Source organism: Dermacentor albipictus, chromosome 7 (genome assembly GCF_038994185.2).
Source record: "Dermacentor albipictus isolate Rhodes 1998 colony chromosome 7, USDA_Dalb.pri_finalv2, whole genome shotgun sequence".
In the NCBI taxonomy this organism is placed as follows: domain Eukaryota; kingdom Metazoa; phylum Arthropoda; class Arachnida; order Ixodida; family Ixodidae; genus Dermacentor; species Dermacentor albipictus.
In genome coordinates, this window is record NC_091827.1 from 89842342 (window position 1) to 89867370 (window position 25029).

General features: G+C 47.0%; 1 protein-coding gene across 2 annotated transcripts in view; it reads left to right on the plus strand.

Moving 5' to 3' along the window:
* Gnpnat (glucosamine 6-phosphate N-acetyltransferase) overlaps positions 1-25029 on the plus strand; it is a 43264-nt gene that overhangs the window by 13168 nt on the left and 5067 nt on the right. For both annotated transcript variants that reach the window (XM_065450214.2, XM_065450213.2), the window contains exons 2-3: positions 7039-7183; positions 21271-21333. In XM_065450214.2, coding sequence (XP_065306286.2) covers positions 7039-7183; positions 21271-21333 — 208 coding nt within the window. The remainder of the gene's footprint in view (positions 1-7038; positions 7184-21270; positions 21334-25029) is intronic.

Below are 25029 nucleotides of genomic sequence, written 5' to 3' on the forward strand. Positions count from 1 at the left end.
GTCACTGGGGCAGCCTGGGTTTATACGGAGAGCGCGCAAGCGGGCGAACTGAGGCGGTACTTTCGGCAGAACGTTGGCGGAACTAACTTTCGGTTCGCGGAAGCAGTGTAGTTGCTTTGAAGTTGACCCGTCGCCTCTTGACCTCACCCCTGCCGAAATATTCGGCGAACGGGCCAGATTCCCCAACGAGGAGCAAAGTGTTCGCCTTCGAAGTTTGTGTCTTGCGAGGTGGTGCGACAAGAGGCCCACTGCACAGCAAAGATCTCTGGCAGTGACCTTGTAAAATTAGAGCTGCGCACTCTGTCACCCTGGAGCCCCGTTGTGTGTAAACTGTGCGCACCGCAGTGTGACTGGACGAACCGTGGGCCGCGAGCGACGTACGTGCAGGGCCGTTGAAAGATGATTGTCTGGACTGTCGCAAAATTTCTACCTTACCTATACGGCCGACAGGTCTCAGTTGTCACCGACCACCACGCGCTACGCCGGCTTTACAATCTGAAAGACGTAACAGGCCGCCTTGGACACTGGGCTTTGCGGATTCAGGAATACTCTTGCTTCGTCGTCTACAAATCGAAGCGCGTGCATCAGTGGCTCCCTCCCACCCCTGGACATCCCGCAGGCGCCCTTCTTTCGCGTTGGCCTCGACTTGCTTGGCCCATTCACCGTGTCGCACTCTGGCAACGAGTGTGTCGCAGTGGCAGCCGATTGTACCACACGGCATGCGATCATGCGCGCCTTCCCGACCACTTGTGCGACTAACGTCGCCGACTGACGTCGTCATCCTTCATCACTGTTCTTCTAAGCAACTCCTTACGAACAGGGGGCCGCGGTTGTTATCTAAGGTCATGGCCGACACTCTTAAATCGTGCGCTACCCGGCGCAAGCTTGCATCAGTTTACCGCCCTCAGTACAACGGGCTACCCAGAACACTTGAATTGCACGCGCTCACAGGCATACTTTCGATGTATGTGTTTTCGAACCACCGCGGTGGTGACGTCAGCATACCCTTCGTGACGTTCGCTTGGAATTTGTCAACCTACGATCTACGCGGACTCTTGCCGTTTTATTTGCTGTTCGGCCGGGATCCTGCTTTACCTATAGATGGGCATCCTGTATCCTTCCGCCACCCTTTAGCACTAGCGACTATGCGCACGACGCCATTGCCCGAGGCGATCACGCCTGGGGACGGATTGGGGACTTGGGGACGGATTTCTCAAAACTGATGCCATTCTAAAAATAGCTGCTCTGGATATGACGATTATTATAGGCTTTGGTACCACAATTTCTTCATAGGTTCCCTGAAGTAAATGGTTGAAAGCTAATTAGTAATAAAATATTTTAATTAATTACATGAGTACTGCAAATATTCACTCAATAAATTTCCGTTCCTTCCACAAACCTGCCTGAATACGTACAGCAGCGCTGTCGTAGATCATTGTTTAAATATCTGTGTGAACTTAGCAATGAACGGCATATAGGCCCACGTGAAATGATTGCTGTATTTGGCATTTGCACAATGTATACGAGAACGCTTTGTCATCAAACGGAGCATATAGGCGAACAAGATAAATATTTTCGTTGTGCAGCTCCTTTACTTAAGAGCACGAATGCCAAGCCTTTGAACATAAGCAATTGGTATATGGCATCAGTAGCCAGTAATTCCGACAATCCCGCTGATCATCTCTACGGCAATGAGTCAGCTTTATCTTCCGATACTGTGCAATATTTTTCTCGAACCACAAATGGAACTAAACTCCAAGAAACAAATCGTTGTGTACACGTAACGTATACCTGACCACGTGCCGGTGCTGCCACCTGGTACCGCGCAGTGTATTGGGACACACGTGTTTTAGGCGTGCTTATTTTCAGTGGCGCATGCGTGTACAGGGTGCGACGCTGCGCGCGTTCTTTTTCTTTCTGCATCGGCCGGGTTTCAGCCCGGAGTACGCACGTCGGTCGCTGAAGTGCGCCGGAGCAGATAGCGGCCGGAGGCCACGCAGGTGGGGCTGATGGTATGACCCGCCGCGCAGGAGGCTATCAGATAATACGTACACTCACGGTGGTCTTTTATTGCGGCGCCGTCGAGAAAGCGTATGCACGCAGCGTTCGCAGGGTAATTGTTCCCGCGTGTCCTGTCGGCTCAAGTTGCGCGCCATGGACGCGCCCCACCAGTTATGTAACTATTTAAAAAATTAAATATAGGGTTTTACGTGCCAAAACCACTTTCTGATTATGAGGTACGCCGTAGAGGAGGACTCCGGAAATTTCGACCACCTGGGGTTCTTTAACGTGCACCTAAATCTAAGTACACGGGTGTTTTCGCATTTCGCGCCCCACCGAAATGCGGCCGCCGTGGCCGGGATTCGATCCCGCGACCTCGTGCTCAGCAGCCCAACACCATAGCCACTGAGCAACCACGGCGGGTTTTAACTATTTACTTGGTGCGCAACTTTAGAGGGATATAGTCAGAGCTTGACAGTAAGTGACAGTTTACTTACACGAGATAGTATAACTATAAGTGGAAACCATTCTGGCTGCACCTTCATCGCATAGCGCTGTACTGTCTTTAGCCTGATGCTAGAAAAACGGTGTAGCTATTGGAGGGGGTGAGAAAATTTGATGTGAAAGCCGACGTAGACGGAGGAAATAAAAGGAGAAAAATCGAGGGAAATCACGATGAAATATCTGTCTGTAAAGTGGGCTATTGAGGGACGGCGTGATGGACGGCTATTGGCCTCGAGCTCCACCACTGGAAAAGCTGGCGCCACCGTCGGCGTGACGTGCTATTAGGGATCACGTGGACATAGCGGCCGCGTCGGCTGCTTCGAGAGCGCCGAAGCGAGCTGAAAACGAGAGTTTAAATTCCCTCGTACGCTGCGGTACTCATTTAGTGGCGAGATTTTCCCGCTTCGAGTGTCCCCTTTACAACGCTTGAAGCACTAGTATAGGTAGTGGCTGCCTTTGAAGGCGCGCAAGATGGTAGGCTACTGCTCGGTGCCGCAGTGCCGGACGTACGCAACGGAGCCTGGTGTCAGCCTTATTCACACGTAGCCGCAGGCCAAGAAGCTGCGTGAAGCTTGGCTCGCGAAACATAAAACCGGCAAACAGTCATCGGCTACAACTCGCGTATGCAGCAAGCACAGACGCGAGGAAGATTTCTGCTACGGCGCCGGGTCTGCGATGTTCGGAAAACGCGCGCTGAGACGCTCGCCCGAGTCCGCTGCCCGACTAATGTCATGACGGTTTGGTCTATGAACTTGTCGATGCTATAGATATTGGCAAGATCACTGGAATGGAAAGGGAGCGGTAAGACGCACATTAAAAGAAGGCATGGCATATGGTCATGTTTGTACGTGTTATGAATTAATGCACTGGATTACGAAGAAAAAGCAGAGGGAAATCGCACGCTGAGAACACCGATAAACATACAGTGCGACGCAACTCGAGTAATAATATGGAAACGTCCAAGAATTCAGAAGAAAAAAAATTGAATCGTCGCGACGGAACATCACAGTCCCTGTAGGCATCGAAGTCTCTACAATGAAATTATTTTGAACAGCTCTCATAGCGCCCACGCAACAATGGTTGCTTGTATACTGTCAAATGCTCATATTCGACGGCCTAAAGCTCATGGCACGGTGCGAAAACGCGCTCACAGCGAAAGCAAAACATTGTGCGCGGACATGCATGCAGATGCGCAGTCGGTCGCTACGAACCCGTGCGATCGCCGCATTGAGGCTTCATACTGTTATGCCCCATTTGGTTATACAGACAGCCCACTCTAACAACATATTTCACATAGTTTACTCTCAGCGTTTGGCTACCTTTCATGCAAGAAGCCGGTTCGGGAGACTCCATCGCTGTCACCGCGCGCAGTGGCCTTCACTGTACGTATTCGGTAAAGAGATAGCGTCTGTAAACGATTCTGTGCTTTCAGTTTGCCCAAGATTATTATTTAGACAGTAAAAAACTTCTCTCATTTCGAAAGTACTTACAGAAATGTCCGGGAGAGCTGGCGCGTGGTGTTTTCAGGGAGCGCTGACAGCAAAACCTATGAGGAGCGCGCCGCGTGATCCCTCATGCTACGCCAACGAGGCGCTACCGATAGATGGCGACTCCGTAACTCCTCGCCGCCAATATGGCTACATAGCTTCGGTTTGCCAGTGATTCTTCAGGTGCCAAAAAATGAGTTTATTCCTTGTTTAGACCATTGATTGCTTGATTGATGTTTATGCCTCAAAACGACGCGAATGTTTTAGTGATGGGTTCCTGTATAACTGAGGGACCACCCGACGTTATTTGTCTTGATCCAATACCAACGGCTTTGCATTCCATCGATATGCAGCAGGGAATCGAAACCGCGGCCTTCTGCTTAAAGCGCAGCAGAACGACGTTCACATTTAGCCACGGCTGGGGATAGCCATCACCTAATTCTGCATGCATATACCTATTCACCTGCTTCCTGCCTCAGATGTACACCGCTCGCTCTCTGGTCTGTGTATAGCTATACAGGCCGGCTCTGTGGATGGCCGAGAACGTGAGGGCGTAAGGACACGCGTGGTCTTTCGGTTGCGCGCCGGAAGCTGCTGCCGAGACGGTCGTTCGTGACGCGAGTCTTCGCTTCCTCGTGCAGGGCCAGCCGGTTGTCTTTGGTCACGGCGTGCACATTGTCGGACGTGTGTATGCGAGGCGCACGTGGAAGCGTTCCCGGAAGACCGCGCACGCTCGTGCGGGCCGGCGAGTCGCTCAGAGGGAATAGGTCCTACAATATGGCGGTCAAAAGCCAGTACCTTTTTTTTAAGCATGAAATGTTTTTAGCGCCCGTTGTCGGCGACCTTCAAGTGACCTTGAGCCAGAGTCCTGAGTTGTTGGAACGATCCCACAACTTCGCATTACGTGTCGTGCCCCACCTACGCCAAGTTCTTTTTTCATCCACTTTTATTGCCATTAATTTATCATTTCTTTAATTCAATTGGTAAGTACAAGTCATTTCCCCCATTTTGTCCTTGTTTGTTGGCTTCTCATTATATAATAAAAATCGGCCCGCGGTTAACCCTATTTCTTCTCGTTAATTACATAACAAGGGTCCCGAATCCGGCAACATCGATGCCTTCAGGTAGCATGTGTGGGTTTATTGATCAGTTGCCTTCACCCAAAAAGATCACGTGCTCGTGACGCCTGCGGCAAAGGATGTTCCACTTCCGCCGCCAAGGTTTGTGAGTAGTGGCGCTGGCTAACCCCCCAAGATTAGTTGCAGTATCAAAAAAAAAATACTCAACAAGTAGATAGGGAAACGGCGCCACAGTGGCTCACTTTGTTGGAGCATCGCACGCGTAAGGCGATGACGCGGGATCGTTTCCCACCTGCGGCAAGTTGTTTCTTCATCCACTTTCATTGCCATTAATTTATCATTTCTTTAATTCATTGAATAAGTACAAGTAATTTCCCCTACGTGGTCCTTGGCTTCTTTGTTGGCTTCTCATGATATGATTCTCTTAGGCTTGACGCATTTTATTTAAAAAAATGTGTGCGGCAGGAGATTGGTGAGGCAACGTTACTTAACAGTGATGTCATACTATGATCAGTTCAAGAAAGTGTTTCAAGATCCCCTTAAACGCCATGTGCAGCGAAATTTCACTTTTGCTAATATGAGTAGTACTAGTGTAAGAGTTCGTGTCGGGCATGTCAAAAGAGGTAGCTGGCCCATGCCGTCGTCCGTCGCATCCACGCTATGAACGTTTCTTGAAGGGACGAACATATTCTCTTCGAGAATGAGGAGTACTGGGTTTATTTACAATATCTGCATGAAAAGTGGAGAACGTTACGTCTCATCAGTCTAGCATGACTGAATTGAAGCACACTGAGGAGCCGAAAAAGTGCGCTTAAACCCCCCAGAACCCTAGGCCAGTGAAAAGTGCCGCCCCACCTTCGTCCGATCGGAGAGTCCAAAGTCGTCGGAGGACTCGTGTTGAGGGCGAAGGTTCGCACAGTCACTCCCGCACTTTTGTTCAATGAAAACACAGAAAGGAGGGGAGCTTCGTAGACAGGGATTGTCGCGCTTGATTCAAGCTGGCGCGTCTTGGTTCCTGTGATGACCCATCAGTTAGCTAGAGCGTTTGTCAAACGACAGTGGCGATTACCGGAGACGGTAAAGAAACGCCGCAGAACACTTTTCCAGGAGTTTTCTAGCTCCCATCGGTCCGTGACGGCGACAGTGATCCAACAAACACTCGATCCGCCAAACGTGCTTCGCCTTGCTGGCGACGCCGCTCTGACTTAGGGGGACGCATTGTTAGCTTCACGAGGCGATTCGTCGCAGTGGGGGTAGAGGCTATCGAAGGTCACTACACCCGCTGGTCGTTCGTAGCACTTTGTATACTACTGAAGCAACCTTGACAAAGCCGCAGCTATGTTTATTGTGTAGTTTTCTTGTCAGCAGTCTTTAAACACTAGCTAAGTAGGCGACGCATGCACCTGCAGTGGTTGCCGCTATGACGTCGCAAGCGCCAACACGGCGCCTCCGCGATCGTTTAGGGGTCTGCTAGTACCGCCTTATCTCGTAGGCCAAAGTGAGGAGCTGCTAGTTCTAGGTCATGTGTCATCTCTTGCGAGCGGCAATGGTGACGTGTTTTTTTTTTCCCCCTTATCGAAAAGAGCTATCTTTAGAAGTTTTTAGTGATGCTTCCGCTCGCATTTCTAGCGTCGAATTTCGCACGGAGGCTTTTCTACATCTACGCAATCATAAATGAGGCGTTTCACAGGTTAGACTTAAAACAACTTAGCCAAAGTAAAATTGCATTGCAGTTGGTCTTTCAGTGAACGTTGCTCAGTTCTTTGAAAACATAAAACGATAGTGTTAGCTGCTTAATATTGCTTGTTCTCGCCTTGATTGTTCGGTACACGATGACTTACGACCATCTGCAGACAAGAACGGGGAATTGTGTAGCTTTTTATCGCCTCGCACATTGAACTTAATGTGCCTTCAGCCTCGCTTGTTACTAATGGATGTGCACGGTCGTGTTTGGGTGTCGCCCGCAGAATGGAGGGGAGCCCGAGGACACACTGCTGTTCGACCCGAAGCTTCTGGAAAGCCTGGACATGGTCGAAGGCATCAGCGTGGAGCTACCCCCAACCGAGCCTCCACTCAGGGTTCGGCCCCTATGCTCTGGGGATTACGACCGTGGTCAGTATATATATCCTCGTGCGGGAACTTGTACACTGTCTTTAATTTTCTTCAGTATTAACTCCGAATCTGCCGCTGTAGCCTGGTGGCTGTTGTGTATCGCTGTTGAGATCGAGGCCGCGGGGTTTTAATTCCGGCCGCGGCGGTCTCATTGCGATGGGACCAGAATGCAAAAAAAGCTCGTGTACTTAGATTTAGGGCCACTATAAAGAATCTCAGATGGTCCAAGTTGATCCGGCGACCGGTCATCAGGTAGTGGTTTTGGCACTTAAAGCCCCAGGATTTGTTTTAGTTGAATTGAAATTAGTGCTCATAATAAGAGTTGTGCGTGCAAAACTATATGGAAGCGGTTTGAATCTATTGCTGCCGTAATATTTCGTAAAAGTTGACACTGATTTCATCTAAACTGCTGTGTCGTCAAAGACAACAAAAAGGCAACCATGAAGTTGACATGAAAATCCAAGATGTAGCATTAACATGCCAACCTAGCTGGAACATGTTACAGCTTGACATCTTTTCGTTTTGGCCAAGAAAAGCGTGTTTTATGACAGGGAACCTGAAGAGGCGCAGTTAATTGGAGATGCTGTATTCAGCATACGCAACCGGATATTAAAACGGACGCTCGTTTTTCACGTTCGTAACATACCACTCTTTAACCTAACGAATAAGGAAGGACTTAAAAGGCGTGTATGTGTTCGAGCTGTCTTCTGGTCCGAGGAGGATACAGAACGTTGACTGTCGATGTTACTGTGCAGAAAAGGTGAAAAGCTTTTATTCTGCCCTCTGATAAATGTTGACCTTTTCTTCTCCGCATTCCAATCAATCTGCTTTTGACCAAGTCTCTCAGCATCGCTGAATGTGGTCAACAGTACTGTACGGACTACGCACGGACAACATTGCACTCACCATGGCAAAATGGCAATATTACACGGACCACACACGGACAAGTACTGTACGTAGATCATGTGGTGACGATTGTGCCTGCAAAGTATTGCACTGGTGCACGTAGTGAAAGCGGCCGAAAGTTCAAACAAACGCCCACGCGTCTTCCTCCTCAGAGGAGCCCGTCTCCCGCCAGCAGAGAGACGTCACAGCTCACGCCTCCACGTCACTCATCGCACCTGCAGCGCACAAATAGCCGGCAGCAACGCGAACAATACGGGAATTCCCGTCAAACACAGAACGCAAAGCCGCGCAGCAGCGAGAATGCTATTGGGCGCGACATGTAGCGCAGTCGCCGCCTGGCGGCCACTGACTGAACCACGGTAGTCTGGGTGGCGCCTCGCGTCGCCTGCTAGCCGCTACAAGAAATGTGCGCGTGCGGCGCACGCATTCTTTAAAGTCTGCTTGTTCCGTAGTTGTAGCGCAGTCGTAAATCGTGGCGCGCATTTTAAGACGATGTGTTGCGCTGCATTAAAGTCAGTGACTGCATGTGTCGAGCGCGCTATGCGTTAGCTTCGCGACTTCCATTTGTCGCGGTCATTCAAATTGTGTGGTCGCGTTGTGATTCAAGCACTCCAACCTCCCCCCCCGCCCACGAAAAAAAAAGAAAACATACACATTCGGCAGCGTTTTAAACAAAACGAAGTCGTCCAGGAGATATCTGAACGCAGCGCTTTAGCGATTCCTTGTCGCGATGTACTGAACATTGCGCTATCTTTGTGATGCCGCGAAGCATCAACGAGGTGACGTGCGGTCACTCAGGGGTATATAGGAAAGGAAATCACAAGCGCTCTCATGATGTCGCAGGATACAATCAATCTTGCGCGAATAATCGCATGAATGTGGTTGTGGATGTGATTAGCAGTTGCGCGACCATCCTTAGGTGTTTCTGAGGCGCCCTTCTATTATGTGGCTATCCTGTTAAGTAGAAATAATGTGGCCTCTCTAGTGAAATTTAGTGATTTGGTACTTTTATTGTCTGCTACAAAAGGGAAGCGAAAAGACACTATTACAAGAGGATCGTGTCTTACATTAGAATCGCTAGACAAAGGACGTCGTAAAATTGAGTTTCTAGTGGCTTATATAATGCGCTGCGTAGCGTGGTGTTGTTAGCTTGACGGAAAGTGGCGGCGATTATTTTTGCAAGTAAAGCAAATAGCGCAATAAACTTGGATGCTAAAACAACTAAAATTTTTCGTACCGCTGGCTTCTTATTTTATTTTTATTTTTTTGTGCTGCAGAGAAAATTATTGGCACGATTATATACTGCACGTAACCGTGCAAAAGCACCCTTGTGCTAAAATGCTGTTTTTACACAAAGAAACGCATGTGAAGCCACATGGTGAGCCTGCCATTGCGCTGACAGTTATAATTTGGATTGGAAAAACTTTAATAAAAGTCCTGCAGGACGCACGTCAGCGCGCAGTGGGCGTCACCCACGCAGGGATCGACATTCCCTGACAGTTATAATGTCGTACCTTGTTTAACTAAACTTCGTAACGATGTTGTATTTGACTTAGAATCGAAAAAAACTAATGAAGTGTAGTTATGCAGGCGTACAAGTGGTGAAGTAGAGCCACGATAACTAGCTATTTTAATTTCATTGCGCAGGAATACGGTCACCCCGCAGGGGCGTCTGCGCAAGCAGGCGTTTGGTGTGTTGCGACACCACGGACCCGAGCACACGAGGGTTGGACCCTCCCGCGTGTAGCCGTGCGCGGCTTAGTCGTGTCCGGGGAAAAGGGGATCCTGGGGGTTGAGCCAATGCCGGGTGTTTGGACCTTTACGGCCCCTCGGCGGCGGCAACACACCCCTTTGGCCTCGGCTTCACGTAGACGGCACCCCCGGACTGACCCACCCGGGGGAAATCGGCAGTCGCCTTTTCCTGTCCTCCTCCAATCTTCGTCTTTCTCTCTCGTCTTTTTCATCTTTCCTGTCTTCTCATCACTTCTCCTCACTTCCTAGTTTCCCGGCGGCAAGGGTTAACCTTGTGTAGCTAGCCAGCCTTGGTTATGCTGTATTTGGTTATAGCAGCGATGTACGGCTGGCGTTGGCAGGGTTTTTCTAGCAGGAACTCCTGTCACGTCCCCCTGTTGGGCTCCATGGTGGGTGGTCGGCATCGCGGCCGAAAACCCTACTGTACTCATGGAAAACGCTTTTCCTAAACTCCCTGATCGCCCTCACAAACGAGGGCGCACCGAAGATCTCTTTCAGTTTTTCGGACGACAAGTCCAGAACTTTCCTAGATATCATGTGATCCACTCAGAAAACCCAGACAAACTAGTGCGTAACATCTCACCGTTCCTTGTTTCGAAGTCTTTAACTGAAGTTTTTGGAACAGGATATAAGGCGTCGAGAATGACAAGTGGTGATCTTCTCTTGGAGCTCCACGATAAGAAGCAGTACGAGAAACTGCCGAAACTCGTCTCATTTGGCGAAACCCAAATAACAGTAACTCCGCACCGTACCATGAACACCACCCGCGGCGTTGTCTCGGACGATGACATGCTAGAGCTCACTGAAGCTGAACTCTTGGAGGGCTTCAGTGAACAGAATGTAATAAATGTTAAGCGAATTAAGATCAGGCGAGACGGTAAAGAGATCAACACGAAACACCTGATACTCACGTTCGGTTCAAGTGTCCTCCCCGAGTCCATCGAGGCCGGTTATATCAAACTTCGTGTTAGGCCATACGTGCCAAATCCTCTCAGATGCTTTAAGTGCCAAAGGTTCGGCCACAGTTCACAGAACTGTCGAGGCCGGCTGACATGTGCCAAGTGTAGTGACACTGAACATTCCTCCGAAACATGCCAGAAGACTCCACATTGTGTCAACTGTGATGGCGAGCACGCCGCATACTCGCGCGCCTGCCCGTCCTGGAAAAGAGAAAAAGAGATTGTGACAATCAAAGTCGAAGAAAATATATCTTTCAAGGAGGCACGTAGGCGGGTGTCATACCTGTCTAAGAGCAGCTTTGCCGATGTGGCGCGTAAGGGGGCAGCGTCGCAACGGCCTCCGGCGGCTGTCAGACCCACAGGCAGTGAGTCGGCAGTTACGCCATCTGCCCCCGCGGCGGCTGCAGCTAGCGCTGCTCCGTCAACCGAGGAGAAGGGACCATCCACCCCAAAGGTGGGTGCAGCCGAGGCTGCCCCAACCTCCGAGGCCCCATCCAGCGCTGGCAACGTGCAACGCAGCCAAATCCCTCAGGGAACCCCATCGACCTCCGGGCTGGTGGGCGCAGGGGTCTTGCCCTCCAAGGCGGGACTCCCTCTGAAAACCTCTCGCTCGCAAGAGCGCTTGTCCGGCGCCTCACACGAGGCAATGGACACTACACCTGACCCCAAGGCTCACCAAACGCCTAAGGAGCGTCGAGAATCGCTCGAACGCTTCAGAAAGAATAAAACACCTATTACAGGGCCTCGAAAGGGCTCTGTAATATAAGGCATCCACTCCGTCTCCGTAAACACAGCGCCAATTCACCTTAAACATGGATACACAAATCATCCAATGGAACATCAGAGGTCTCCTTAGAAACCTTGATGATTTGCAAGAACTCATCCACAAACATAATCCAAAAGTGCTGTGTTTACAGGAAACTCACTTAAAATCCAAACACACAAACTTTCTCCGTACGTATCTTACGTTTCGCAAAGATCGCGATGATGCCGTCGCATCATCGGGTGGTGTTGCGATTCTTACTCATAGAAGTATTGTATGTCAACCTTTACAGCTACAAACGCCCCTTGAAGCAGTGGCGGTTCGAGTTGTCCTACTAAACAAACTCATCACCATTTGCTCCCTTTACATACCCCCGCATTACCAACTGAACAAACATGAATTTCACTCCTTGATCGATCAATTGCCAGAACCTTATGCTGTTCTTGGCGATTTCAATGCGCACAGCTCCCTGTGGGGCGACTCTCGTATAGATGCGCGAGGTCGCCTTGTTGAACAGTTCCTTTTCTCTTCTGGAGCGTGCCTTCTCAATAAAAAAGAGCCCACATATTACTATCTTGCAAACCGATCCTTCTCGTCAATAGATCTCAGTATAGTCTCCCCGTCTGTACTGCCTGAACTTGAATGGGAAGTTACCGACAACCCTTACGGTAGCGACCACTTCCCTATACTGCTAAGATCATATAAAGAAAACGAATATCCACCATACGCTCCTAGGTGGAAGATTGAGACAGCTGATTGGGAGAAATTTCGATCTCTAACTAGTATCTCATGGGCTGACCTGTCTTCATTAGAAATTGACGCTGCAGTCGAGTTTTTTACAGCATTCATAATAGATATGAATGCTGTAAATGCATTTTACCTCACAAAAGGCCTAATTCAAATAAGCAACCAGTTTTTATCCGCCATTACTCTGAAAAAAATATCAGCAAATTCAAATATCTTCTCTCAAATCAAAGGTGGGACTCCATTTTAATGGAAACAGATGCAAATAAAGCGTACGAGGCTTTTCTTTCCTGCTTTATGGCTGCATACGAGAAGTGTTTCCCCCTCGAGCCATGGGTAAAACGAAAAAAGATAAGGAAGCCTTGGATCACTCATGAACTGCATATGAGAATCAAACAAAAAAACAGGTTGTTTGAAAAATTCCTGAATACCAAGCATGAAAATGACTTTACACTGTTTAAAAAAGCTCGAAACAAATTAAATGCAGATATTAGAAAATCAAGATTTGAATACTACATAACAAAGTTTGCAGACATTACGGGTAACTCACGGCTAATGTGGCAAACCGTGAGGGAGGTACTCTCGAAAAATTTCCAGCACAAAAAGGTTCCGTATCAAAACGACGCTATGACTGACAACGAAGTCGCAAATTTATTTAATGACCATTTCATTGCAGTCGGATCATGTGATGGGAATTCAGTTGATTCACCGTGCGAGAAGTTCATTGCATCAAACGCCGCAAACACATTGTTTTTAGCACCCACTGACGAACGTGAAGTGCTAGATATTATTCTGACACTAAAAAATGGCTGTGCTCCAGGAGCAGATGAAATTAAACCGAAACCTCTAAAGGCTGTAGGTGAAATAATCAGTTGTCCGCTCTCTCACATTTGCAACATTATTTTATCTACAGGCGTTTTTCCGCAGAAAATGAAACTGGCTAAAGTGACTGTTGTGCACAAGGGTGGCCCAGCGAACGAACTAACAAATTATAGGCCTATATCAGTACTACCAGTATTTGCAAAGGTAGCCGAACAGGTTATAAACAAAAGATTCGTCCGTTTTCTCACCGCGCAAAATATTATAGCCGATGAGCAATTTGGCTTTAGGAAAGATAGATCAGCCGAAACCGCACTCCTCGGGATAAAGGAAAAAATTCTAAACAACATTGAAGAAAAGGCACACACCCTGGGAATTTTCCTCGACTTCAGAAAGGCATTCGACTGTGTTCAGCACGATGTTCTAATAAGAAAGCTTCCACTTTACGGATTCCGTGGCGTGTCGTTGACCTTAATTGAGAGCTATTTAACGTCAAGAGAGCAATTTACTGTCATAAATGCTGCAACCTCACACGTAAAAACAATAAAATATGGTGTGCCTCAGGGATCTATTCTCGGACCTGTACTCTTTATTTTATACCTGAATGATATTGTGAATATACCAGGCAGCGAAAACCTAGTGTTGTACGCTGATGACACTAATGTCTTTTTCTCAGGTATTGACCCCTACGCGCTCGAAAGAAAGGCTAACTATTGGTTGACCGGCTTGAGTACATGGTTAAAACTAAACAAGATGCAATTAAATGCTAGTAAGACCAAATACATTCTCTTCAGAGCAAAAGGTGTAAAAGCTCCTGACAACCTAAACTTAAACTTTGAAAACACTCAGCTGAAACAGTGCTCGCAAATTCGTTTTCTAGGTGTTCTGTTTCAAGAAAATCTCTCTTGGAATTCGCATGTTGATCAGCTTCGAAGTGATCTTTGTCGGGCGGTTGGCATTTTAAACAAATTGAGATATCTCCCGGCGTCCATAAAGCGGCAAATATACTATTCATTAATACATTCCCGTTTAAGCTACTGTTCCCTTGTATGGTTAACGACGACTCAAACAAATCGAGATTCCCTCTTTGCAATTCAAAAGCGGGCGTTACGAGCTATTGGGAAAATACAGTTATTGCGCAGCTGCTGGCCCTTGTTTAGGTCTTATGGAATACTAGAAATAAGTAAACTGCACACATACAAATTATGTCTGGAAATATTACGCCAGTACAAACTAGACAAAATAACCTTCGAAACCACCTATCACACTAAACTTAGCACATACGAACTTAGGAAACAATGTATGGAAACACCTCGTGTACGCACTAATTACGGTTTTCAGAGGTTAGGATGGCAAATTCCTGACTTAATTAATCAATACCCTATTATTCTGGATACTGTACGCAGCACTCCCTCTATACGTAAATACAAAATGTTAATTAAAGCAATGCTCATAAATGAACCTTAAAGGTGAAAACTGAACGTATACCTATCACTAGTGTGTTTTGTAAATACTGCTATGGTCGAATTGTGCTTTGAAGTATGCTGTTTTGTTTTTCCGCCGAAAGCCTGTGTTTTTGTAAGGATGTCTTATGCATTGTGTAAAAAATATTGAATGTGTGTTCTATTATGTAATGCTCTTTCTTGATTTTTGTAGCCTGTGGTGCCGCCTGTCATCCGGGTGGCGTGGCCTCGTCAGGCAAAGTATGCCTTTTGCCACGTCACCCTGGACAACCTTTTCGTTGTCTTAAATAAATTCTGAATGAATGAATGAATGAATGTCGCATTTATATGCATATCAGAAGTAAAAGGCTTGGCCTGCAAACGGCGTGTCCCATGGTGGAACGACGATTGTAGGATCGCTCGTAAAAAACAGAACAGGGCGTGGGGGTTGCTACGCGCTTCTCCCACCGCAGAAAATCTAGTCAACTTTAAAAAAGTAAAATCCGAAGGCAGGCGAACCCGCCGACAGGCCAGACGAGAAAGTTGGCAGAAGTTTCTATCAAGTATTAACTCGTTCAGAGATGAGGCGAAAGCCTGGAACAGGGTCAATAGGATAAGAGGGCGACAAGCACATGCACTCCCTTTGGTAAACACAGAAGGCGATACCCTACAAGATCAGGCGGACTCACTTGGGGAGCACTTTGAGAGCGTGTCAAGTGCCAACCATTACTCGCAATCCTTTCTGAAATATAAACAAATAGAAGAATGTGAGCCACTCATGAGAAAATGTCAACAGAATGAACCATACAATTGTCCTTTTAGCATTGCCGAGTTGAGAGCTGCCTTGAGCGCATGCAAGAGCTCTGCCCCGGGATCTGACAGAATCATGTATGAAATGATCAAAAACTTACATAAAGACACCCAACTTACACTACTCACACTTTTCAACACCATCTGGGATGCAGGGTACCTTCCAACCGCGTGGAAGGAAGCCATTGTAGTCCCTGTTTTGAAACAAGGCAAAGACCCTTCCTCAGTGGCAAGTTACCGCCCGATAGCCCTCACAAGTTGCCTTTGTAAGGTGTTCGAAAAAATGATAAATCGGCGACTCATCTTTTTCCTTGAACAGAGCAAAATTCTTGATCCTTATCAGTGCGGCTTCCGAGAAGGACGCTCTACAACGGACCACCTTGTACGTGTAGAAGCAAATATCCGGGACGCATTTGTACACAAACAATTCTTCTTATCCATATTCCTCGATATGGAGAAGGCGTACGATACGACGTGGCGTTACGGAATCTTAAGAGACTTGTCAGAAATGGGCATCCACGGTAATATGTTTAATATAATAAAAAGCTATCTGTCAAATCGTACCTTCCGGGTAAAAGTCGGCAATGCACTCTCACGTCCTTTTACGCAAGAAACGGGTGTACCCCAAGGAGGCGTGCTCAGCTGCACGCTATTTATCGTGAAAATGAATACGCTTCGTGCTTCACTACCACCCGCCATCTTTTACTCTGTCTACGTGGACGACATTCAAATCGCTTTCAAATCTTGTAACCTCGCAGTCTGCGAGAGACAGGTACAGCTTGGCCTGAACAAAGTGTCAATGTGGGCAGACAAGAATGGGTTTAAGATCAATCCTAACAAAAGCTCTTGTGTTCTTTTTACAAGAAAGAGAGGACTTATCCCAGATCCTTGCATAGAACTGCGTGGACAACAGATACCTGTAAACAAAGAACACAAATTTCTAGGTGTCATACTTGACTACAGACTCACCTTCGTCCCCCACATTAAACATCTCAAAGAAAAGTGTCTAAAAACAATGAACATAATCAAACTTCTATCCCAGACTACGTGGGGTAGTGACAGGAAGTGCTTAATGAATCTCTATAAAAGCCTCATTCGATCACGACTAGACTATGGCGCCGTGATTTACCACTCTGCCGCCCCAAGCGCACTAAGGATGCTAGACCCGGTCCACCATCTAGGAATCCGACTGGCCACTGGCGCTTTCAGAACGAGTCCCATACAAAGTCTATATGTAGAATCAAATGAGTGGTCACTTCATCTGCAGAGAACATACATCAGCCATACATATTTTCTGAAAGTCCACTCAAACCCCCAACATCCCTGTTATAATACCATTAATGACATGACATGTGCTACACTCTTTCGCAATCGTCCGTCCGTAAAACAGCCTTTCTCGCTGCGTGTGAGGGAGCTTAGCGAAGAAATGCACGTTCCACTCCTCGAGCTTCGCCTAATGCATCCAGCCAAGCTGCTACCTCCTTGGGAGTGGCAGCTCATACAATGTGATATATCGTTCGTGGTAGTCACAAAGCATGCTCCAGAGATTGAAATCAAGATGCATTTCCGGGAACTCCAGCACAAATACTCCTGCACTGAGTTCTACACAGACGCATCAAAGTCACGCGACGGGGTATCCTATGCAGCCGTCGGTCCATCCTTCTCGGATTCCGACGTACTGCACCCGGAAACTAGTATCTTCACGGCTGAGGCCTATGCACTGCTGTCGGCCGTAAAGCATATAATTAAATCACAACTCCAGAAATCAATTATATATACGGACTCCCTCAGTGTTGTGAAGGCTTTGATGTCTTTCTGTAATCATAAAAATACAGTAGTTATTGAACTTTACTCCACACTGTGCAAATCATATATATCTAACCAACATGTGATCATATGCTGGGTGCCTGGACATAGGGGCATCGAGGGAAACGTTCTAGCCGACCAGATGGCCACATCAATCTCATTGCATGCAGTTAACTCTACTGCTTCGGTCCCTGTCACAGACCTGAAGCCTTTTTTAAGAAGGAAACTACGAAACCACTGGCAACGCATGTGGGACGAAGAAATAAATAATAAACTGCATGTAATAAAGCCACAATTAGGTTTCCGGCCTCCTGTAACAAAATCCCGCCGGACAGATGTCCTATTTTGCCGTCTAAGAATAGCGCACGCTTTTGGCACACATAACTTTTTACTCACACGAAACGAGCCTCCAACCTGTGGTAGATGCGGGGAGAGGCTGACCGTCCTCCACGTTCTACTGGAGTGTCGGGAAGCCGAATCTGAAAGAAGGAAACATTTTCTCTTAGCATACCGGCAGCAGATCCCCCTTCATCCTGTTATGTTACTTGGTCCAGAACCACTCTTTGACACCAATGCCGTCCTAGGCTTTTTGAAAGATGTTGTATTGCATGTTATTAGCCCCACACATTCGTAGCGCTTCCTCTCCTCAGAGGATGCCGCTGTGATCATTATTTTGAATAGCACATGCCTCTAGGCCCTTGTGGTTCAAGGGCTCAGGCGAGGCAGCAGTGCTCCAAGTAATTTTACCATCTTATATATTTTATATTTTGCATCATTATTCTACGATGGATTTTAGTGTTTAGAGTATTCGTCATTAGTCATCGCCATAATTTTATAGCACGTAGATTTTACGCACTTTACAGCGACAATTTTTAGGCCACTTTACAGCCAAGTCACATTTCCATAATACATCGTCAACATCACCACTTGTCATGGCGCTCTTTGGCCAAACCTGGCCCTTGCGCCACAAAAAACCACACATCATCATCAGGAATACGGTCATTTTTGAAACCAGTGCAAGAATAAGAGAAAGCAGAGTGGCACAGCAGCAGTGCCAACAGAATAGGCTGAACCCAAGTCGAACACCAACGAAAAGCCCCATGGATGTACCATAACAGAAACTGTATATTGCGCTCCTTCCACCTATAGTAGGAATGTTCCGTGCGTTTCGTGACAAAAATGTGGCATTAGAGGGCAATATGTAATCAGGTCAGTGGGGTAAGCGCGTTTGATAACCAACCAATTAGCCCAACTTACCCGCAGAGAAGAGCCACCGTGTACATTTTAGTGCGCGCCGCCGACCGCCCTTACACACTAGGGTGGCGACGGTGCTGCCACCTATAGCCCGACCCTATTGGCTATAGGTGAAAGCACCTATAGCTAGCAAAGAAATGAAGGGTGAGGTGGATGTCATGACGCAAACGTCACGTGGGCCTTCGGCATCAATCAGGGAGAAAATAGGGGATCTTTGCAGACGGGTATAGCTCACCTTCTCGCAGCACCACCACTGTATACTCATTTGCTTCTGTCTCAACTATTAGGAAACCCTGGTTAAAAGTTCGTGCAGTATAAAGCTCCCTAGAGGTCGTTTTACAACTTCCATGGTATGAGGAATGTTTCTGATGCGGCCTTGAGAAAGAACTCTTTAAGGAGCCAGGAGTACGATCATTTGTTCGAGCTACGCAAATCGCCCACAGTGTTTCGTCGGAGATTGAAGGGGGACACCAAGGAGAAACATTGAAAGCTAAGTGCAGTAAAATTTTGCTTTTGCTTAATTGGCTATAACTAGGTAGCACAGTCGAATTTCATTAACGAAATCGCATCGGACACAAAAGTACATTGGTTACATCTGATATTATCGATAAAAAAAAATCATGGTCAGGTCTGTGCGAAACGAATGCAAGCGGGATCCCTCCGACGGGCCAGCAAAAAAAGGTCTTTTGCAGGATGTGATGGCCCGTCGGCATCTTGCGGGGCCGATACGAGGCCCGGGAACAAGGACAAAAAATACAGACACACGTTCAACACTGCCGCCACAACGCAATCGTGCGATAAATGTTATCGCATGGTTGTGGTCTAAGCGAAACGTTGGCTTTCCGACTGCGGACCGACTGATCCAAGCCGCCAGTAACAACAGAGTTCGCACATGGACGACTTTGTGACTACGGCTAGCAGTCTAAGCCCGGGTGTCTGATCGCCGATCAGAACTACGAATGCGAATTGTTGACGGAGAGCTTCCCGCGACGGCTTGTTACCTGCAGCCACTACTTAGGCTGCCAGACCTACACTAACGCCATTTTCTCGGGTAGTCGGCAACCGAAGCTGCAATTACGTGCCCAGCCGACGTGGCGGCAACATTGTTTACGGTGGCCATGTCTGCAGCATGTCATTGCGCGCTCCTTCCATGCCCAAAAATCGCGCGGCGTCCAAAATTTCGGTCAATGTGGTTACACATCGGTGCTAGTGATGGAGGAAGTGCCGCAGACAAGTTCGAATTTTTGTGCAGGTCCGAAAAATCGGGCGTTGGGAAAGTCGATCGGCGACTGTACAAGACATATTTGCTACCAGAATACACATTTTGAGCGCGTGCTAAACAAATTGCTTCGCTTTTACCGATACCATGTCGGATCCCACATTTTAGATTTTGTTCTAGCAGGAGAGTACTCTATTGAATTAAAGAATATTCAATCCATTATTATGTTTACTTATTTACTCCCGATAGTTCGTTATATCTGTGTTCGTTATATCAATGGAGACTCGACTGTGTGTATAGAACAATGAAGCAATTTCGGCAAAGCTGCAGAGTTCGTAATTGTCTAGTATACTTAACAGCAGCCTTTAAATAACACCTAAGCAGTTGAAGTTTGTAGTTTGTGGTTAGGGGATACGGTGTAAATCGCAGACCATGGCCTGTAAAGCTTCCAGTGTACCGTGGGCGCAGCCGAATCTCAGAGGTCATGCTAAGGAGCTGCACTGCTTCTCTGATGCTCTGAGCCCTACATAATTTACGGCAAGCGGTAATCGCGACATTTTGTTATTTGCTTTGGTCTCAAAAACTTCTCTTGCTGGCTTTTTGTGATGCATGCGCTCATTCTTCAAACGTAATGTTTTTGCACGGAAGCTGCTCGCTATGCTATCAGAAATGTCATTCCAGTTTACCTTTACCTCATGTGACAGCGCATACAGTATTCTTCTAAAACTTCCGTTTGCATTTCCTTGAGGAGAAAGTTTGATTATTAACTGAAAAAATCAAGCCAGCCTTCCTTTTTTTGTAACTCTTGTGGCCAAACCGTGGTGCCGATTTTGTCAGTCGCTGATGACGATAGTTTGACGTGGCCGACTCTGCAATACTCTCATGCGTTTGGGTCGTCTATGTGCAGAATCAGACTGAAATTGCTGTTGCAACATTGTGTGTCTGCTTTCCTCCGGATTTAGCACCTTGAGCTGTTGCTGTCAAAACCCGTGGCTTTCACAGTGCAACCTCAAGTTGGTATTGGCTTCTGGTAGTCGTTCTTGCGTCCGTTATGACTGCATAAGCCTCTGCTTATGGTAACACATGCCTGTTTTTGAGGCCCTTTGGGGTGCACCTTCGCAGCCTGTGTAATCGCGCTTTTAGAGACGACTAGGAAGTGCATTTGCTGGAGACAACGTTAATCGCTTTCTGGAACCCTAGCTTATAGCTGCAAGGGCATGCTGATAAAGTGCCAGTCACTTTCAATGTAACCTGTACACTTTCGGCAATGTTTCGCAAAAATTGTGCACGTAATCTTGTGCTATGTACTTCAGAGCTTGAAACTTCGAAGTACGGAAGGATACCTCTGGTGTCATGACGACACTCCCTGCTTGAAAATTTAAAGAATGCGTGATGTGTTTCTGTTAACTGTGCATCAAATGGCATTGGTATGTCTCGATGGGACATTTAGTTAGTCGAGGTCAACCCAAGCGGACATTTTGTTGGGTTAAAATATTCCAAAAAACTTTTGGAGGCTCATCTAGATGCATTATTGTAAACACGAACGTATCAAGGAATGTGAGGTGTCGTTTTTGTGGCACGAGTTATTAATGCCGAGCATAAATTATCTGCAGGCTTCCTGGAACTCCTCACCCAGCTGACAGTGGGTGGCGACGTGTCCCGAGAACAGTTCCTTGGTAAGTGCCAGTCATGTGCCTGCGCGAACATCGTTTCATGTACAATACACAGTTCGAAAAGGCTATAGCTCTATCGCAGCCTGTTGTCAGTGACTGCATAGAGCATTTCCCTCCATTGAGCAAATTCTGTGCATTGTTTCCCTTTCGTTGTACTGTAAAAAGAAGTTAAATTACCGTATTTGTTCAAATATAAGGAACCCATGAATTTAGTGCGCACTTGGGGCGGAATTCACAAAGTTTTGCGTTCGTAAGTGCTGTTATTCATTGGCTGATCGCCTTCGCTAATAATATGTCCTACATCACTATTGGCTCGCACGAACGCTTTTAGTGTATATAAGAGCGTTTTGTGAATATGGGCCCTGATTTTCACACATCATACTCAAATCAGTTATAACTTACATGTAACTTTTAGTACCTTGTCCCTAAAAGCTTGGAGCGTGTATGTGTTGGAATTGAACTAATACACATATGAAGAAAAAAAGACAAAAGCCCTATCCCGTTGCCTATAGCTTTAAAGCCAATAGCTTTCTTTGACTCTTTTGCCTGTTTTCGTGGTCGCTGGTTTAGGGTTGGATTTTCGCCGCAGATACAAGAGCGCTGATGCAAAGGACGCTTTCGCGCAGCGGCGTTGAGGGGCACGCTTGTCGCTGAGCGCCAAGTACTACACGTTTCGGAGGCGCAATTGGTGCGGTACACCTATACTATTGCAACAGATGTGCTGGTTAACGACTCTGTTCCCCGTAGAATTGTACAATGAAACAGCAAGCGCTACCAAAATAACAACCTAGTGAGATGGGCCAGTTGGCACGCGGTAGGGAAGAGAAGAAACCAGCGGTAAACACGACAAACAAGACGAAGAAGGCGACGGGACAGGTTGGAATTTACAACCAAAAGTTATGACTGTAGAAAGACAAGTGTGCCCTCTGGCAAGCCGATAGTTGCTTGCGCAAGTGCCCGGAAGGCTTTCCGGAGGGTATACGTATTTTGTATTTCTACTGTCATAAGCCTTAGTTGTAAATTCCAGCCTGTCCCGTCGTCGCCTTCGTCTTGTTTATCGTGTATACCGCTTTTCTTCTTGGCTGTCTAAATATCCTCACTGCAAGGAATATTTGTCTTCAAGCGCATCTTTTCATTCATAAAGCAATCACTGTTCCAGAAGCGTTTCGCTATTGGCCTACATTGACAGTCATTGCCGGAGGATTCTGCACAATTCCTTTTACTTAGCTTCCTTTTACTTAGTTTTCTTCCTTTTTACACCACAATAAAGTATGAAATAACTATACCAGCAACAAGTTACGTTACTCCTCCAGTTTGCTGTTTCATTTGAAAAAGCTACTGCAAATCTTTAACGTGAGTCTCACCAACCGCCCTATTGGCACTTATGTCTTGTGAAGAGTGGATAGTTAGAGTAAGATGAATCTGTGCTACTTCGCTGCTAGTAAGCTCACCGTCTATATTACAAACCAACGTCTTCTGTTTAGCTCTCTCTTTCATAACAGAGCGAACTTGGAGGAACCCAAAGTAAGGACAGACGGGTGTGTCACTCGTTCTGTACCGCGTCCCATTTTGCTTTATTGTGCCTTGGCATTTGAACAAGCTAACCCAGCCGCAAGTCCTTTCAAACAGTTTCGCTCTTCAGGTTCTTGACGTGAGCTAATAGAACTTGGACTAATAGAACAAGGGCAGAGGGGCAGTGTGGTGTCATTGACATTCAAACATATTGTTGACTTGGTGTTTCACAGATAAACGTAAGCAAGGTATGCTGAAAGGACCTACCGTGTTGTGAAGAGTCTAGCCTTCCGATTACCTTTTTTTTTCTTGAAGGAAGAGGGAGGGGGGAGGCTTCTGAAGTTCACTACTGCCACCACGGCTTCAAATTGAATGAATTGTGAAGTCCAGGGTCTGACGAAATCTCTTCTGGTCGGGAATAATCATGGCAAAAAGAGGAAAGAGACGCTGACCGAGGTGATTTTTGTTTTCTGATTGTGAATAATGCTCCCGTGTGGAGGCCGAAAGGGGAGTTTAAAAAAAAAATCGTGCTTGGCGTCTCTTTCCTCTTTTTGTCATGGAATGAAATATATTTGAATAAAGAAGGTCTTCAGAATCTATGTTTTTCAGTTTTTGCCTACTTACCTTTTTGTTTTGATGCATGGCTCTTGGTGTTTGTAGTTTAAGGGGTCGGGAACCAACCTTCCCGCTTGGTGACAAAACAGTGCAGGGATAGGCATACGCTGCGGTGAAGATCTCAGCCAGATTTTTGCAGTCGTGCACAGCGCGTGATGCTCGGAAGCGGAGCGCGAAGTCGCCTTCCTCTCATACTCTCTCTTTTCAACAGAAACCTGCTCCTCACTCTTTTCTCGACGCTTTATTTTTTAATGCAGCAGATTCCCGTATGCGGCTGTTATTGGCAAATAGCTGATATTAATCAAGAAGGGTGTTTGGATGAGTGCACTTGCGCGATCTTACTGCTGCGGTGTGTATTTATTGACGCACTTTACTAAAAAGGTTGAGGTAAGCGAAAATATGCTTCCGAATTTCGATAATAATTACGTACTTCCGGAAAAAGCCGACTATAGTTTGCTCACGACAGGCCACGGCCACCCACATAGGAATTAACCTTTGGTCACCTTGCTCATAGGTGTTGTAGCCGTCGAGTTTCGGTAATTTCGACTCTTTTTGAACGCTCAACTAGCCTCGAACCACGCGAAACTTAAAGGTCAGTGCATACGCTCGCTTGGCAGCGTGCGCTCACTCCTGGCGGCTCCTAGTTAGACGCATCGGCAGACTTCGCTTCGTATTGAGCTTTGCGGTAGCACTTCAAAATGCGCAAGTCGGGTGTGGCTACTGTCCGTCCGCCAAGCTGGTGCAGGACAAAGCCAGTCCGCGCTACGTAGCACTCAAGTCCTGCCGTACTCAAAGCAAACGCTGCACGCACCACTGCAGTTGCATGTAGGTGCGGCGTGCCACCTAGCGTAGTTACCGCAGGTGCCGTGACGATTCCGCTGGCTGGTCAGTGCATGGCGGCTCCCTGAGGATAACCGCGTTTGGCGCGTCGTAGGTGCCGCAGCCGGAAATACTGGCGTCTACGCGAACATCCAATAAGCTTGAACTGCGGGTCACGGTGGCGTTTCTATAGGTGGAGCGTTGTGGACACGCCCCGCTCCGCCGTAGCCTTCGCAGTGCAAGTCATTGAAGATGGAGCGGAACCACCACAAACGGGATGTTTGATTGCCAATAAGTCAGCTTGCACTAAACGCATTGATGTACTTTTTGTGGCAAAGTGTTTCTGATGTAGTCCATTTGAATTCCAAATTCAGTTCTCCACATCGATGAAAAGTGGTTCGGGGCCCCTTTAAAGCAAAGAAGTTAGAAGATACAGCTGTTGTCTGTGAAACCAGGCGCTGAATAGTACAGCCAAAGTACCATATCGGACAAACTCATATCATGAGTAATGTCATTATAAGTCTATATTTTTTGGAATCGTAGCTTGGGAAATTTCTAAAGTTCCTGAACTCCAAATTATTCTCCTTTTTGCAACTCGTATCCAAAGCACATTTCGTGCTGTGCTCAACAATTAATTTATAAAAATGTTTGAGGGTACTTAGATTTGATAATGGTGCATTATCGTTTTCTTCTGTGTGTAGGTCTGTTTTTGTGAACGCAAAAAAATAATTGTCATATATTAGATCTCATGCT